Here is a 17566-nt window from a genome sequence, read left to right as displayed (position 1 = left end):
CTACGAATGACGGAGCTTTCCCTGGGTTTCACCCATTCTCAGCCATTTTTCAATCTTCTCCACCTTCTCGGCGATTGCTTTCTGTCCCAAGGCAAGCCCTTGCACAACACTGAACAAATCCCTCACCATCTCTTTTAGTTCGAGGATGTCGGCGTTGGGAGAATTCATCAGTTTGGATTTGTTGCCCCTATCAGGATATCTGAGCAAACAAGCTATGCGCACCGGTTGACACCTACAAAACAGCAAATGGGTTAGTATGACTCACGCATGCACCATCTATCCATATGAGGAAGACTCTGCCCTTTGATTCTGGCATCATCGAGACAGATAATATTTTGACATCCACATTCTGAAATTCAAGATGTCTCTCAACCAGATTCTCAATCAATAATACTCCCCATATGGCTAGACATAGGTTCGATGCAGATGAATGCAAAATGAGAATGATGCAGATGTATGAATGCAATGCATTGCCATCCTCCAAGTCATCTGATCCTCTGTTGCTCTGAGTTACAACCCTGATTTCTGAACCGATCACAACCATCTGAAGTCTGATTAACCATAAATCCGACTCAAGGGTTCCGAAATAAACGGAAGATACATCACCATCATCATCAGACAATCTCTGAGCAGATACCCATAACCATCTCTGAATCGGCCCGGGGAATCCTGAAATAAACGGATCCCCACTGATAAATAACTCGGACAGCACTCCGGCGTCTCAGAAATAAATGGCCATAAATCCGACTTAAAAATAGGACTCTGCTCCACGGAACCATTAGTCACCATCTGAGTCACCAACAGAACATGCATCTGAAAGAACCACCCTCCCCTCACAGGTAAATTCTAATCAGGTCATCCTAAGGCGGATAATAGTCTCGACAATCGGGCAGAGATACTCAATGGGTTTGCCCTTTCGGGTGTGCCATTGTAGCTCTCTTAAGATCGTCTAAACCAAAGATCCGGGAAATGATCGGTCACCAGAGTCAACAGCTCAAATGAAGTAACTCAACCAAAGTGGAGTACCCCACAGAGGAAATCACTATCAAATGAACCTCGTCCGGCTTGTGGTACATCACGTTGCCAGGCACATGTTGACCTAACATGAAGGAGGCAACATGAGACCACACTAATCCTAGGTGTATACTCGGGCCTGGGTTTTAGCCCCACTCAGAACACCCACCCCAAACAACGGAACCACCTGCACAGAGGACGACAACAACATGATAGTATGATACATGCAAATATTTATGCAAATATATACACAGTCAGAATAATAAATGCAATAAATAGAACACAAGCAACCTAAACTATCCTAGAACGCTAGGAGAGACTCGCTTAGGGAAGATGGACCAGCACAGGTCAACATCTTGTGGAATCCCCAGCAGAGTCGCCAGCTGTCGCATCCGCGAAAAACAACCGGCGGGCTAAAACAAAAACCACACAGAGCCGCCACCGTGCGTTATTTATCCCAAAGAGGGAAAGGAAACGCTCAGAGTAAACCTGGAAAAAAGCAAGGTCTCGCGACCAAAGAGAAAGGGTACGGGAGTCGGTTACGCAAGGGGAAGGTATTAGCACCCCTCACGTCCGTCGTACTCGACGGGATCCACGCTCTAAGAAAAGAAAAGGTTGCTAAAAAACCACACACACACACGCACCGAAGACAACACAGATGGGGTTAAGAGGAAGAGAGCTCGATAGGACGTCGCATCCTATGCCTACGTATCTCGTCTGGAACGAGAATCAGAGCTGCCGTAGTTCGGCTCACGCACGCCAAACAAGCAAACACAAACACAGGCAAACTAGGAGCCTGAATGCCAATCACTGGACTTACATCAGCATCCGAACCAAAACACACACAAGAAGGCAAACGTGGAGCCCGAAAGCCAATCACTGGACTTACATCGGCATCCGAACCAAACACACGCACACTGGAACCCGAAGGCCACTCGATGGACTTACATCAGCTTCCAAGCACACAACAACCAAACGAGTTAATAGGGAGTCGGGAACTCGAGCCTATAACCGTCAAGCACACACACAAAAAGAAAGAAAAGTGCCCGGAGATACCTCGCACGGTCTTCTGCCTACGTACCTCATCTGATATGAGGATCAGGGCGACGTAGTTCCCCTGAAAGGGAAAGAAATTCTAGCTAGAAACCAAGGGAGACACACTACCAGGGAGTTGTACTCGAGCCTAGTGTTATCATGCATCATTGCCCTATGTTATGGTTTCTACCTACTTGCACAACAGCAGGCTAATCCTATCCAGGAAGAGCAAAACACACATGCAAGCATCAATCAAAATAAAACAAACATTTCAAGCAAATATTCACAAAGCACACACTATATCCAGTCAGAAGTGGGCTCAAACAAAGGGTTCGACTGCCAAGGCAAGTCATCTGTACAAGGGTAGAGTTAGCTCTTAACCTTGCCATTGAGAGGCTAAGGTGAAGCTGATGAAAGGTGAGTGAAGATTAGACTTCACAGCTCTTATCCCTGGCCAGGGAGAGCTTCAGACAAAGGAGCGTGGGTCCAGAATGGAGGGAACCCTTCTACACTCAAGACTCTGACACAACTGTACAAAGTACAAGATCTTGGGTTTGTGTCCCAATGCGTCAACACAGTGGTGTGAGCAGAGGGACGACTCAACAGAATAGCGGGGGATAGATTGCATATCCCTTGGGTTCCGCCAATTGCCTCATAGAGGTCTTTACCTGCTTGACATATCAATGATCATCCACACAAAATTTCAGCTCAATTCAACATCTCTAAGCTTTTTAAATAAAATCATGAAGTTGACCTAGCTTGGTGTGACACAAATTGTCACACCTTTAATCAAAAAATCATATCTCAACAACCAAGTATCCAAAAATCACAAACTCTACATGAAAATCACCATCAACATGTCCAGAACAAGCACAAAAAATTTCATCCATTTATTTGAAAACCTCATCATTTCATGAAGGATATGGCATGGTATACACAAATGTGACACATACAATCAATCCCTAAGCCAATTAATTTTCTACACGTGCAAAAAATCCACAAAAATCATGATTAAATTCTACACATCATCAGGAGAACAATGCAAAAAGTCTCACTCAATTTGGATGAAAAATGAAGTCTCTATGAATTTTCTAAGATCATGCATCAAAATGAAAAAGAAATAAGAAAGAAAAATGAAATAATATTAATTAATATCTGATAATGGCATTATTGTAATATTAAAGCACAAGCGCAAAACGGCGCCGTTTCAAATAGATGCAGTGGCGCGTTTTGATTGGTTCTGGGAAGCGGTAAACAGAAATTCAAACACAGCGAGGCAAAATATGGATCAAACAACACATTTGAACGCGCTTTCATCGTCTTCCTTAAGCGCCATTCCAGAAAAATTGAAAATACACAAATCTCAACCAAATGCAACAAGTCATACATCATCGTGACCGTCTCATCATGCACATTACGAATATGTATTCCATTAAACCTAACTCTAAGCACAGCGTCGGGATCGAGCAAAATAAGATTGGATATCAAACATTCAAAATCAGACTTCTCTCACCTCACTCAACCAAATCAAAAACTATGCATATCATGTTCATCTACATTGAATGATCTTTAAAACGCATATCATGATTTGAGCAAAGGCGAAATTCGAAAAATCACCTTGTGTTAATGGCAGTGCTTGATCTTGATGCTTCAAGGTGTAATTTACCAAAACAGATGGAGATTGACGTATAGAAAAATGAATAGAACGCGTGCCTTAGCTCAAGGATGCTTCAATTGGAAGAACTAGCCAAATGCCATTGTTGTGCAAGCTTGCAACAGTCCATGATCTTGATGCTATTGCCACGAATTTGTCAAAACAGATGCATAACAAGGCTTGTGGAAGATGAATCGAGAAGAATCATGCAAATTGATGTAGATTTGGTGAAGAAATTTTGAAAAATGGTGATGAAGCTTTTGAGAGAATTTGGCAATTTTGGAGGGAAAGTTTGTTATGATTCTTGGAATATGAAATGTAATTAGCATTTTCTGTTACAGTTAACCATTTATACCTCACACTAATCCATCTCTTAATCTCAATTATCCAAAATTTGGAAGATTAGTGTAATTGCATTTTTAGGTGCTATGTCAAAAATGACCTTGCCAAATATTGCAATGTGACAGCTCATGACAGTTGGAACAAGTCACATTTTGCATTTGGAGAGTGTGGGAATTGGTTTCATGTCCATTGGCCTTGTAAAACTCAAAATCACATGTTCACACCAAAAATGCTAAAAAGTCCACTTGAAATTTGACTTTTTGCTATGAGTATTTTTGATGAATTTGGACCATACACCATGAAAGTACATGTGAAATGGGGTTTGCTCACAAAAAGATCACCCAAATTGGACATTCCATGTGAAAGTTATGCCACTTTGATTTTAGGCATTTTTGGAAAATGAATGGACCATAACTTGCCAACCACACATGGGAATTTCAAGTTCTTGGACTTTTTGGAATGGTGAGATCAAGTTCTTCAACTTTCATGTTGGACAAAATTTCATTTGAAGCTTTTTTGGACACGTAATTTTGTGGTGAAAAACTTTCCATTTTTGGAAACTTCCATTACAAGTCACTTTCTATTTTTGGAAATTTTTGTCCTGACTTTATTTTCTTCATTCTTGAGCTTTGACATGTCAAATGAAACTTATTTCAACATGAATGAAGTGTATCCAACTCTCTCCCACCTCCAAATCCATAAAATCAAGCACAGTTGACCACAGTTGACTTTTTCAACTGATAGATGAATTTGGCAATGCACTGATCAATCTGAGCCCCAATCCTCTGATGAAATGGCTCAAGGATGAAACCCTAGCCTCCATAAGCTCAATACAATCATGAAATGATCCCCATATCCATCGTAGACCCCATCTCCTTGCCATGCCCTGATTGGCCCAATGCAGATGATTAGGGTTGACCAGTGGTCAAAACCCTAATCTCAAGGTGTATGATCAATCTCTTGAACCCCTTAGATGATATCAAGACCATGATGATGATTATGTATCATTGCAACCAAGATGAAGCTCAATCTCCTTAAGAACCATGAAACCCTAATTTGACACACCAACCTTCAGATGGTTAATGATCCAGTCCATTCAATCAATGAAACCCTAGCTTGCACATTAGTCCCTTATCTTCTGACCAAGACTTGTGAGGATGACTTGCACAATGTAACCACATGATATGCAATATGCAATGCCTAATGACCTAAAAAAAATGCAATGCAATATGTTAAGCTAGTCCCAAGAGAGGAGGGCAAATTTTGAGGTGTTACAGGAACAAGAAAATAATTACTACGAAAAGAAGGATCATGACAAATCCAAAGGGTTGTTAAATTCCTCAAAGGAATATGAAAAGAAGAAAAGGGTAAAAAGTATATGCTACCATTGTGGAAAATAAGGCCGCATTAGGCCAGAGTGTCTTCAAATCTTGAAAGAAAATGAAAGAGCTCATAACAAACGATCCAATAAGCCTAGAAAGGCTTATGTTGCTTTAGAAAGCAAAAGTGGCTCTTCAAGTGGAGAAAGTTCTAGCTCAAGCGACGAATCGTAAAAGATGTGCTACATGGACAACAAAGGAAACAAAAAGAATGTAATTCACTCTAATCCTAAATCTACTAATGACTTATCTTATTCTCAATTGCAAGAATCTTTTAAAAATCTACAAAGACAAGCCATAAAAGCTTTCAAAAAGCTTGCATCAAACAAAATAAACTTCTCTCATTTGTAAGCTATAATGTTGGAAAATGAAAAGAACATGGAAGCTCGAAGGAAATCTATGAAGATATTTTAAAAGATAATTGTGATGATAATAAAACCTCATGGTTTAGGTGTGAGACTCGTCATATTTGGCAAAAAGAGTCAAGAGATCTTAAAGCCAAGTTGAACAAGGCTTTGCAAACCAAAGTCACTTTTGCTATTGACACTTCAAAATATGACATGCCTTCTCATAATCCTTATAGAAGGTATAATTATGTTGAAAATAGTTTGATTAGCAAAAGAGCATCTTCTCATAATGTTTATTGTCATTATTGTTGCATGAAGATTCATACCATTGCAAAGTGTAACTTTAGGAGACTCTTGGTCCCCAAAGGCACTCATCAATGGTTGCCTAAATGCAACAAGGGTTTAACTAATCATCAAGGACCCAATGAAGATTGGGTACCTAGCACTAGTCGTTGATCTTGCAGGATAAATGTCTTGGCACTATGAAAAGAGTATGATATCTCGTTCCTGGAAGCTCAAGTCATAATACTTGTAACACTTCTCTATTTCTTGACTTGGTGACAAGGAAGATAGAATGTGTTACTAAAGAGGTTAATGTTTAGTGTTATTTTAATTGGTAAAAGTGTATTGATTATTACTAACGTTTTATATCTGAGAAGTATCATAAAAGGTATTATTCTTAATGATGTAGGTTGTCTTTGACAAGACATACTCAAGTTCATCAAATTAGGGATTGATCAACCTAAGATGATAAAACGCGAGGAGGAGTAAGATGATTATCTGTCATACCCCAAAATTTTCCCCTCTCCCCCTTTTCACTTTTCATCTAACATATGAATTGAGATTCATCTGTACTCATTCATGTCTCATTCATATGTATCATTCACTCATGTTAGCACTTCCTAATAAGCATCATAGATTCAAAGCTTGTGAATAATAAAAACTAGGGTTTTGTTTGAGCATTGGAGTTTGGCTCATCATATGGGGGGAAACCCTAATTTCATGCCCTTTTGGACCTTGGTTCAAGAAGATTACAATCATGACATTCATTTATATATTCAAAAACCTAACTCTTGAGTTTATTATTCATTGACCTCATCAGCTTTCACCCGTGCATCTAAAACCAGATTTTTGGGTCCTTGTGTTGGGGTGTCTTTGTAGAGTTCCATGCGTGGTTTGAAGACCTTGATTAGGGACAGTGCATCATGAAACCCTAATCAAGTATGCTTGATCTTGTGTGCCATTTTAAGTTGGCTTTTGACCATATGATTGACTAAAACCATATCTCATTGGGAATAGGTTATTAACCCTATTGTCATGCATCATCAACCATCAAACTTGCTTTGAACATGGAAGTCATTCATTTGACCTGCATGTCTACATGTTTGGGAATTCATTTGATCCAAGGCCTTGTTCAGGTAACCATGCATATAGACTCTACTTTGCCATTCCTATGTCATTAACTTAGGTCTCTTGGTGCTTCTAAATTCATAGGTCTCGACCCATTGATCCGTGGTTCATGATTGCATTGGTTATTGATCTTTTGGTCCATTGTTTTCATTATTCTGGGATGATTCATAATGCATAGTAGGTCCATTAATCTCAGATTCATCACTTATGCTATCCATTTAACTCATGCATTCATGATCCTTACGATTCATTTGTTTTAAAAGTATTGATTCATTTACTTCTTCTAGTCATGGATCAAACTTGGTTTTTAAGCAAAATTCATTTTTAAATCAAGTTTTATTTACATTCAATCTTGGATCATTTCATTCAAATAAATTCATTACATTCATTCATTAGCATGTGTAATGTTCATTACAAAAGAGAATATCAAAATTGCATTTTTTTACAAGAGTTGACTTTTGGTCAACTATCACATTTTCCATCCCTAAAACCCTAATAATAATTACATCACCATCCTTGGATTTTTTCTTGAGTTTCCATCATTATCTTTCTTCCTAGGCAAGAAATCTCATTTTACATCCATTTGGTCATGCCTTGCCTTAAACTTCACCATGCCTTGCAACCATGTTTAATTTCACAAGCCAACCTTGCATCCAATCAATCAACAAATGTGCATCACATTCATGATTCTAAGCATACACATTAGACATCATCAACATTTGCCCTAACAAGCATACATTTTCTCAACAAGTATAATGCAATGAACATGCCATGCAAAGTCCCTTCAAATAAGTCAGCAACAATATAATCGTACATGACAAACTCATCAATATGAATCAGATACCAAAACATAATGAAAAACAAACCTACTTTGGTGCCATGCTTCCATCCAAGCATAAGGCAATCATGCAAGGTCAAACATTGAGCAAGCAATGCATTCACTTCAACATAGGTTGTGCCAGCTGTTAGCAACATGGAATCGAGGCACAAAAGCCACTTGCAACCCAAGTACTAACAAACATATGCAGCCATGAGTTCAATAAAAAGTGAATTGTATCAGGAAAGTTTGCATCATACCTTAACCTGCAGTATGAATGCAACCATATGGTTCACTCCTCAACTTGCTCCCAACAACATGGTTCAACCAGTTTTAACTATTACCTTGCCCTGTTACAGCAAAACCTTGCATTAACTTACAACCTGCATTTTCCAAGCTACCTTCACAACCATGAAAAACCTGCATACCTCACAGCAGCCACCATACCTTGCATTGTGTCATCAATATTGCCTTGCCTAGCCGTGCACAATATCCATCCAAGGCAATTAACCAATGAGCAAGCCATGACAGAGCTGGAAGTGTACCTATTTACACATGTAACAGAGCATCAAGTTCAGACATATCTAATCAGCAATTGCATCAGCCTATTCATTATTACCACCAACCAATTTTCCAAATAATCAAAACTAATAATAACAAGCAACTTAACATTTCCAATTCCCAATAAACATTTGCATCACGAACTTAACCAAAACTAAGTCCACTATTAACATTCATCAAATTCCATTGCTAACTGATAATTAACATTCAATTTTCCCACTATATTAGTCTAACATATTAACACTCATAATTTTCCAACTAACCTAACAATAACTAATAGCAATTTTTTTCCAGTTATGACAACTCACGATTCGAATCCATTTCACAATGCTAACTAACTCTTTCTCCTAATAACTAACTTTTGCATCAGCTAACTAACAATGCTAACAAAATCAACTAATAGATTGGGGATTCTTAACAAACTCGCACTTCCATGATTGAACATAGATCCAACTCTGTTAAATCCAAGGACTCTCTATATAGCATTTCATCCTCCACGATTCAAAGAGGTTTTTATTCACACTTCATCACTCAGAATCTCACACAAATAAGAGTAATCCTCACAACTACATCATTCTGCAACCTCTTCCACGGTGCACGCTTCTTCTCCGGTTCAACGCTTCGTCGGAGCAAATCTCCGCTTTAGAGGTAACTCTTTCCTTCTCAGTTCATCTTAAGATTTTTACCATTACGCAACTGATGTCAGGAGGATCAATAACCCTAATCCCAGAATGCGAATATGTGCATCATCTGCATTTAATTTTAATTTGATTTCCTAGGGTTCTTCACTTTGATTTCTCTTTTTTAAATTGTTGAGTGAATTTTAGATGGAATTGATGTGTGTTTATGATTGAGGAGGGAAATTTGGTTTTGGTTATGTGAATTGGAAGGAGGTGTGAGCTCCACCGTCGCTAGAGGTGATTCTGGTGCAGTGGACACGAAGGGGAAACATTTGAATACATGGCGCATGTGTTTGAGTTCAACTGAGTCCTTCTCTTTTGCCTCATGTGAATGGAATTGGGCCTCATGCCCATTCTCTTTTCTAACAACGCCTCACTCAATATGTTACACCCCCTTTTTGATCCCAACTCAGTGTTGGGCCTTGAGCCCCAGGCCTAAGCGCGTTTTTGCTGGCATGAACCCCATTTTTGAGCATGCACCCCCCATTTTAACATCTTATTTAATTAGTATTAATTTAGTTAATCTTGATTAATTATTCATAATGAAAATCGGGATTAATGGTTTTCACTTTCTATTTTTTATTAATATAACTATGGTTAATTGTGAGTTTTTTGTTAATTAGATTAATGTGATGATTATGGTCAGTTCGATAATTATGATTTAATTTGTAAATTATGATTAATCGGTTAACTATAATCAATAGAAATCTTAGGTTTAAGTTAATAAACTTAGCTTAATTTTTTCATCATGTATTCATGTATTAACTAATTAGTTTTAATTAATTCGGAATAATCTTGATTTTAATTCCATTTTTGGCATATTGACCATTTTTCCCTTAGGGCTTAGAAATTCTGATTTTTAATGCATGATCCCTTAGCTTTGGGTTTTTACTTAGAAACATCTGATTCATTAACTGATTTATTCATTAGGTGGTTGTACATAGCCCAATTAACTTCTCTGAATCCCACTGATTAGTGTTGACCAAAGGTCACTTTGGTCAACCAAATCCTTTGCATTGTGCTTTAATACCCAAGCCTATTCAAGTGATCAAAAGACCCTTTATCACTTGATAGGGCAAGTCCATTGTGCTCAAGCTATATTGGATATGCTGAATCTCAGGAGCTCAAGATCTCAAGGTTCAAATTCAAGATCAAGACTTCAAAGTCAACACCAATCAAGCATAGCTGACAAAGTGAACTACTTCTCAAGCACAACAAAGGTACCTACACTTATTAATCATAATTCAGATTGTATGGCACATGCCTTAAGAAATAGAGAATGAATGAGAGTAGATAATTCCATTAACTCATTTTGAATATCTTTGGGTACTGGATGAATGACTCAATTTCTCATCGTATTCACCTTTATTCATAAACTTTAGAATAATTCAAATCAAATTATTGTCAACTCTTCTTCTACAACAAGTAGCATTGCATCGTCATGATCAACACTCATAATCTCCTATCAATAACTTGTCAATCATGATTTAAGTTGTATGCCATGAGCCTTAAGTAACAAATAATGATGAGAGTGGAGAATTCCTATCCTTGTCTAGAATATCTTTGGGTACAGGAAGAATGACCCAGTTACTCAAGGTATTCACCTTTGTTCATAGGCTTTAGTGCAATTTGAATCTTATAATTTATAAGTCTTCTTCAAGCAAGCATCAATCCTTCTTCAACAGTGAAACATCATTACTTTCCTCTTGGATTCAGTACCAAACTTTTCTCCTTGGTGTCCACACATCTTTTAGGATTATTACCTTAGGGTCACACACCCATTTTCTAATCAATTACCTCATGCATTGCCTATATAGTTACAAACTTTGGTATATTCTTTCATTGCCCAGAAAGTACAAACTTTGGCGACTTCTTTTTGCCCATGGAGTACAGACTCTGGCAACCCTTGATTGTTCCTATAAAGTACATACTTTGGCATACTTTATTCCTTGCCTATAAGATACATACCTTAGCATCTTGCTCATGGATTACAGACTCTGGCAACCCTTGATTATGCCTATAAAGTTCAAACTTTTGCATCCTTCATTCTTTGCCTATAAGGTACAGACCTTGACATCCATCCCATGGAGTACAAACTCTGACATATTTTGTTCCTCTCCTATAAGGTACAAACCCTGGCATCCAGCCCATGGAGTACAAACTCTGGCTACCTCTTTTAGTGCCTATACAGTTCAGACTTTGGCATTCATTTCTCTTGGCCCTTATCGAGTTTCAGACTCTGGAATTCAATTCCTTTTGCCCTGTATAGTTAAGACTTTGGCATCATATTCCTGTGCCCATATTGAGTTATAGACCCTGGCTATATGTTTCTTGCCCTTCTATAGTTTAGACTATGGCATATCTTTACACTCTTGCCTCGTGGAATTCATTTATTTCAACTATAGGGAGTTCAGTCTTTGGCTATATTTCATTCTGCCTGGTGGGGTTGCAAACCCTGGAAATATCTTTTCCTACCCCATGGAGTCTCAGACTCTGGTAGTATCTTTGTTCAAACCATGCTTTCCTAAATACCTTGTGGTTGATTATCATCATTGGTTAATGCCACACTCTTGCTTTGTTAAGCAATCTACTTTGCCTCTGGGCAATCCAATTTATCCTTTCTTTGTTTTTGTAGTTCCACGAACTACAGAGCTCTGAACTTCTCATTGGACGATGAGAATACATAGGCACGAGGGTTTAAATCCTCCGTGAGCATATTTATCCATATTTATTATTATTTCTCCTTCCGCCTCAGCGCATAATCCATTCATCTACATGGACCATTATCCACTACATTCATTCAATGTCTTCTACCTTCATTCACTTTATGTGATATAGTGTTATCTTTGAGCCAAATGCACTATTTTATTTGAGCTCCATCTCGTGTCTTCTTGTGAACCAAGAGATGTTTGTTATGGAACCAAACACTTAATTCTCTTTGTTTTCGGTAGTACCATATAATGGCGATTGCTTCAGGCTACCCACACACTGGTTAATGCCAGTTTTACTCTTGGGTTCAGATTTCATCCCATTTTGGAGTCAAACCACATTATTCTTTCGCTTAAACCATATTTGTTATCACTCTTCTTTTCACCTCCCACCAATAGTTCTATGAACTACGAAGCTCTAAATTCCTTATTGCACTATAAGGATACATAGAGATGAGGGCCCTAATCCTCTCTGAGCACTCTATCTATTCCATTCTTTTTCCCTTATCCTTTCGCGAGTAACCTTCAGATATCACACCCATTCGAGCAAAGAACAATCAAAACGGTTCCCGTTGAGTACAACAGATGTGAGGGGTGTTAATACCTTCCCCTTGAATAACCGACTTCCTCACTCAGTTATCTCTTTCCCCGGGGTTTTATCGATGTTTTCCCTTTCCTTCGGGAATAAATATGGTTTGATGGTGACTCTGTTGTATGTTCGAACGCGCGATGCATTCAGGTATATTTCCGCTAACTTCATTATCATAATTGAACAAGATTGAAATTCCAAGTCTTAGGATGATCTTCAAGTCAATGAGACTCTTTGGCACATTATTAATAGCACTCTCCAATATTTTTACAAAGAGAAAAGTGGTAAGAGCATTCATTTCAAAGGTATATCGTTTGTGGCACTTGTTGCGTTCATTTGAGCTTTCGTTCGAAAGTTTCTCGTGGAATGCTTGTGCATCCTCCATCTTCCGTACGGTGAGGTAATATCCTTTCAATCCCTTTTCTTATTTCATAAGTGAGTATTTCTTTTACCTATTTATTTTTCAAAGGTATATGATGTAGTATGCGTATGATATGTGTAATATTTGTTCACTTCCAAAAATTTCAATGCAACTATTGTGTGTTTCATTTCATATGTTTATAGTGGCTTTATACTAAATGTCATCATACTTGATCTATATCTTTTCCCATTTCATGCTTACTTTTATGTTTGCATGTTAATTGCTTTCAAACCATCAAATCATTGCATATGCATGATCTCTTATTCATTAGTCATGCATAAGTCATTGTGAGTCATCAAAAATAATTTAATAAGTCATAAATGTGATTTTTGTCAAGTTTTATCCATAATTCATCGACACATGGTCGTATAGGTCGACGCATAATTAAAATTTTTGCATTTGTCAAAAATGCTTCAGGATGTGTCGACACATCTATGGATAGGTCGACTTGTAGAATTAATTTTTCTATTCTTGATTAAACGCTTCAGTATGTGCCAACACATAACCTTAATAGGTTGGCACATTAACTCAGAGGTCAACTCATATTCTCACATTGGTAAAAAAATTCTTCATTTCACATTCATGCACCCAAAGCTCTCAAGTCTCCAAGCTCCATCTCATCTCATAAAAGTCGTCCAATCTCATTAAATCATGGTTGTCTCTCTCAATCCATTTCATCTTTATTCATATTTTCATCACATCTCTTTCATTCATCCCATTTTTCCCTTTTGTTCTTTCAAAAACCCTCTTTTCACCCTAAGTTACAAAAGTTCCAAATTCTTACTGGGTTTTTCAATTATCTTCTCATATTTGTGTGTTATCATGATTATGTGTCTTGTTTGAGTGTGTGGATATTCAAAAATATTCCATACTCATTAATTTTACATTCAAACATTTCGTCAAACACCTGGTGTGCGCACTTTCGTTTCAAAATTTTCCATGGCTTCAAAGATTTCTAAGTCCAAGAGTGATGCTAAGGCTAAAAGCAAGGCTACCGCCTCTATTACTGGTGCTGAAATCCATTTACTTTGGTTTCCAAGAGGTATTCCAAGGACTTTAGTTAAAGCATAAAACCTGTCTTGCAGTGAAACATTTTATGTCGAAGTAGGTTATTGTTGGTTGCCTGGATATACCTGATGTTGTTAAGCTTGTTGAACATCAGCAAATTGACTATTTCCTATAACTTGCTCAGGATTATAATGAGGGTCTTATTCGCGTATTCTACTCAGGACTAAATGAAGAACATGGTTCTTGCTTCAGTTTCTTTATAAGTAATAAAGTTTACCAATTTACCAATGATTTATGGAAAACTTTGCTTGGTATTATTGTGGGTGATGCTGATGTGGATGACGAGGTTGATCTGTTGGCAACTGATCTTTACAGTCATGTAAGTTTTGATTGGAGTGTTCATATGAATGAGTTACTTAAGGCTCCTCGTGTTGAGGACTATTATGATCCTATTACCACTGGTCATTTGAAGATGGTGCCAAGAATTCTGCTATGGGTGGTATCTCATATCTTACTGCCAAAGAATGGCGGATTTTCGAGAATTAACAATGTTGAGATTCATTTGGTATACATTTTGCTGCACAAGGTCAAAATTAACTGGCCTCACTAATTTGTATCTCATATGTTCTCTATCAAAAAATGCAACAAGGGCATACCTTTCTACTATCCCTCTATGATTGCTAAGATTCTAAACTACTTTGACATTGACTTTCCGAATCTTTCTAAGCATCCTTGCTCTTTTAGCCAATTTCTTCTTCAAAGTATTTGTAAAAAAACACATGTTCACTGTCAGATGCTTGTTCCATTGTTTCCAAATGTGTGTAGTATATTATCTTATTCTAACATATATATTGTAGATTATGAATGAATAAGTAACCTCATTGATGAAATAACTTGGTAATGATTAATATATTCTAACGCTTATCGTTTTAGAAGTTATATAAAATGATTTATCATGACATGTTTTTTATCAACATGTAAATGGCAATTTATTGTTTATCATAAAAATCCGAATAGCCTTAAAATATGCAAAAAGATCATTCAGCCACCCACATTAATTACTATAGACTGCTGCAATCATGGAATTTCATTGAAAACTTGCATACTTAGCAAAATCTATACACAATGTATGTTGGAAACATAAGTCACTTATCAAATACAATTGCATAACAAATTTATTGATTTTATAGGCATGCATTATTTCTCTGAATCTACATTTATTGAAGTATATAAGTGATATGTATGGTATGTATTCTATATATGGATGAAATTTTGAACAACAAATAAGATGTATGCAAAAGATTTAATTGGATATTTCTGAAATTTGACAAACAGGTTATATAAACTGCAGAAGTTTGTTTACAACATGAATTTAGATAAAAATAACACAAACAACTAAAAGGGCAACATCAAAGTTAATTAATAACAATTATATAACCAGATGAAATCAAAATCATTTCCTTCAAGCATTGTTCCTTTTGGGACATCTCCACAACCTAATGTACAACATTTGAGAATCAAAGTGGTAGTGACATAATAAATATCTCCCACCTTAAGATTTTTTCCTTTGCATATTCATACCACCCATGTCCGATATACATCTCCACCTTGGCTCTCTCCGGTTTAATTGTCTCACAATCATAGTAGTCTATAGTGTCAAGATCCATAAGGGTACACTCTGTTTGGTCTGGACGAATATCCTTCCTTATAACCTCGACTGGGAAATGCTGCAGAGTGTGATTATTTTGTGAATTAACATTAGCATTGGATTATATATTCATTGAAAAATGCAAAACATTATATATATTTTGTGGATGTTAATATTTTCATAACATGTTACAAAAACTTGATTTCTGCCCTTAAGTGACCTGATGGTCTATTTCTCCCAAAAGAGATCAGGTTCCAACCCTCCTATTTGTTGATTCAAACGCTCGGCTGGACCATGCTCCTAAGGCATATTGATATCAGGAAAAAATACATCTGCTTGACCTTACAAGTTCTAATTCACCTCAGGACAATCTTCATCCACTTGAACACCATTCGGAGGTTGGTTCACTTCTTGGACAATTTTTCCAAGTATTTTATAAACATCATTTGTGTCAAGAGATAGATATCTGCAAATACAACGATGCAAATGAACAATATTATATATCAACTATGACAGTTGCATGAAACATAATACAAATACATAAAAAACACTTTGAAGATATGTTACCCATTAGAAGTAGAGGAAGACATAGCGAGACTCTTTCAAAATCAACGTAGTGCACGTAGTAGACTCGCCACACTTCAATGAATAAATTTGATATGCCTGCAAAGTAAATAAATAAGCAAATGGCAGCTTTTATGTTGCTTCTGAAAATTGATTTGGTTTAATGGTTGAGTATACCGTGGGAACATAAATGTATATTGAGACCATGACTATTATATGTTTAAAAAAAACGTGCCATCGATTTAAATTGCATTTTGGAACGATTGTCCGATTTTTCAATTGTTTTGAATTCCCAACATGAAAAATAATTGCATACTACAACTATTCATAATGATAGTGAGCCTGTCAATATGGATATTTATGGTGACCTTTTAGGTTTCTCTGATGCTAATTGAGTATTGTATAGCAAGCTGCCAAACTCATTAGTTGGGAAATTAATAACACTAATCACGATAATTATGCAAGAATGCATACGACGTTTCATTATTGCAACATATTAAACAACGTTTAGTGTTAAGAAAATTCAAAACTCATTCCAAAGCCCGTAACAACAAACAATTGACTAATACTAATGTAAAATATTAGAGAAACATACCAAGTCATTAAAAACATCACAACCAAATGTCTGAAAAAAGAAATATTCGAACATGGAAAACAATAAATTACATGAAAAAACAACAACCAATTGTCATGAAAAAAATCATGTTCATATTTGTTGATTAATTGGCTCTGTCTTAATTTTCTTCAGTGGCTTGGTTCTTGCACATTGAGTAGCTCCAACTACGTCACAATCTACATCGACATTGTTGCCCACGATTGATACCAACTTTGCAGGCATTGAACCACTGTTAACATCAGGTTCATTTTCTCCACATGCAGAAATTGAATGCTATGAAAAATATATAAACACATATAGTGAATATTTAAATTTATGAACAACGTAAATTTATAAATATGGCATATTATAATACAAATTGATAGTATCTTACAAATGAGAAATCGACATTATCATCGCTAGCATTGACATTTACAGACTGGGATTTCAAGTGATTCTGAAAAGTTATGCAATTAGGAGTCATTAATTGTCTTATAGATGTACTAAACTCGAAAGCATATTACTATTGTTAATAATGGATAAAAAGTATTGGTTTAAAAACTTGTATGCTGAATGTACATATTGGTAACAACATAAAATATGAAAATTACACTTACAACCATTCTATCAACTTTATCTTCACTAACATTATGCTTTGAACTTTGCGGTTTAGACTAATTTTGATAAAAATTGTAGCAAACAATTAATATCAGTTTGTAGAACATAGGTACAAATTGAAGAGGCGGTGAAAAATACATGAATAATTATTATACCTCTCCAAGGAAGAAATCATT

The 17566-nt window shown here is 36.7% G+C and overlaps 1 protein-coding gene across 1 annotated transcript; it reads left to right on the top strand.

The window, feature by feature from the left end:
- The first annotated feature begins 9067 nt into the window (after positions 1 to 9067).
- LOC127082789 (uncharacterized) lies at positions 9068 to 14678 on the top strand. The gene is made up of 3 exons (XM_051023023.1): positions 9068 to 9207; positions 10170 to 10459; positions 14150 to 14678. The coding sequence occupies exons 2-3, from the start codon at positions 10346 to 10348 to the stop codon at positions 14573 to 14575; spliced, it is 540 nt and encodes a 179-aa protein (XP_050878980.1). The 5' UTR covers positions 9068 to 9207; positions 10170 to 10345; the 3' UTR covers positions 14576 to 14678.
- Positions 14679 to 17566: the final 2888 nt, after the last annotated feature.

Source organism: Lathyrus oleraceus, chromosome 5, assembly GCF_024323335.1.
Source record: "Lathyrus oleraceus cultivar Zhongwan6 chromosome 5, CAAS_Psat_ZW6_1.0, whole genome shotgun sequence".
NCBI classification, from domain to species: Eukaryota; Viridiplantae; Streptophyta; class Magnoliopsida; order Fabales; family Fabaceae; genus Lathyrus; species Lathyrus oleraceus.
This window is presented reverse-complemented; position numbering and strand designations above follow the sequence as displayed.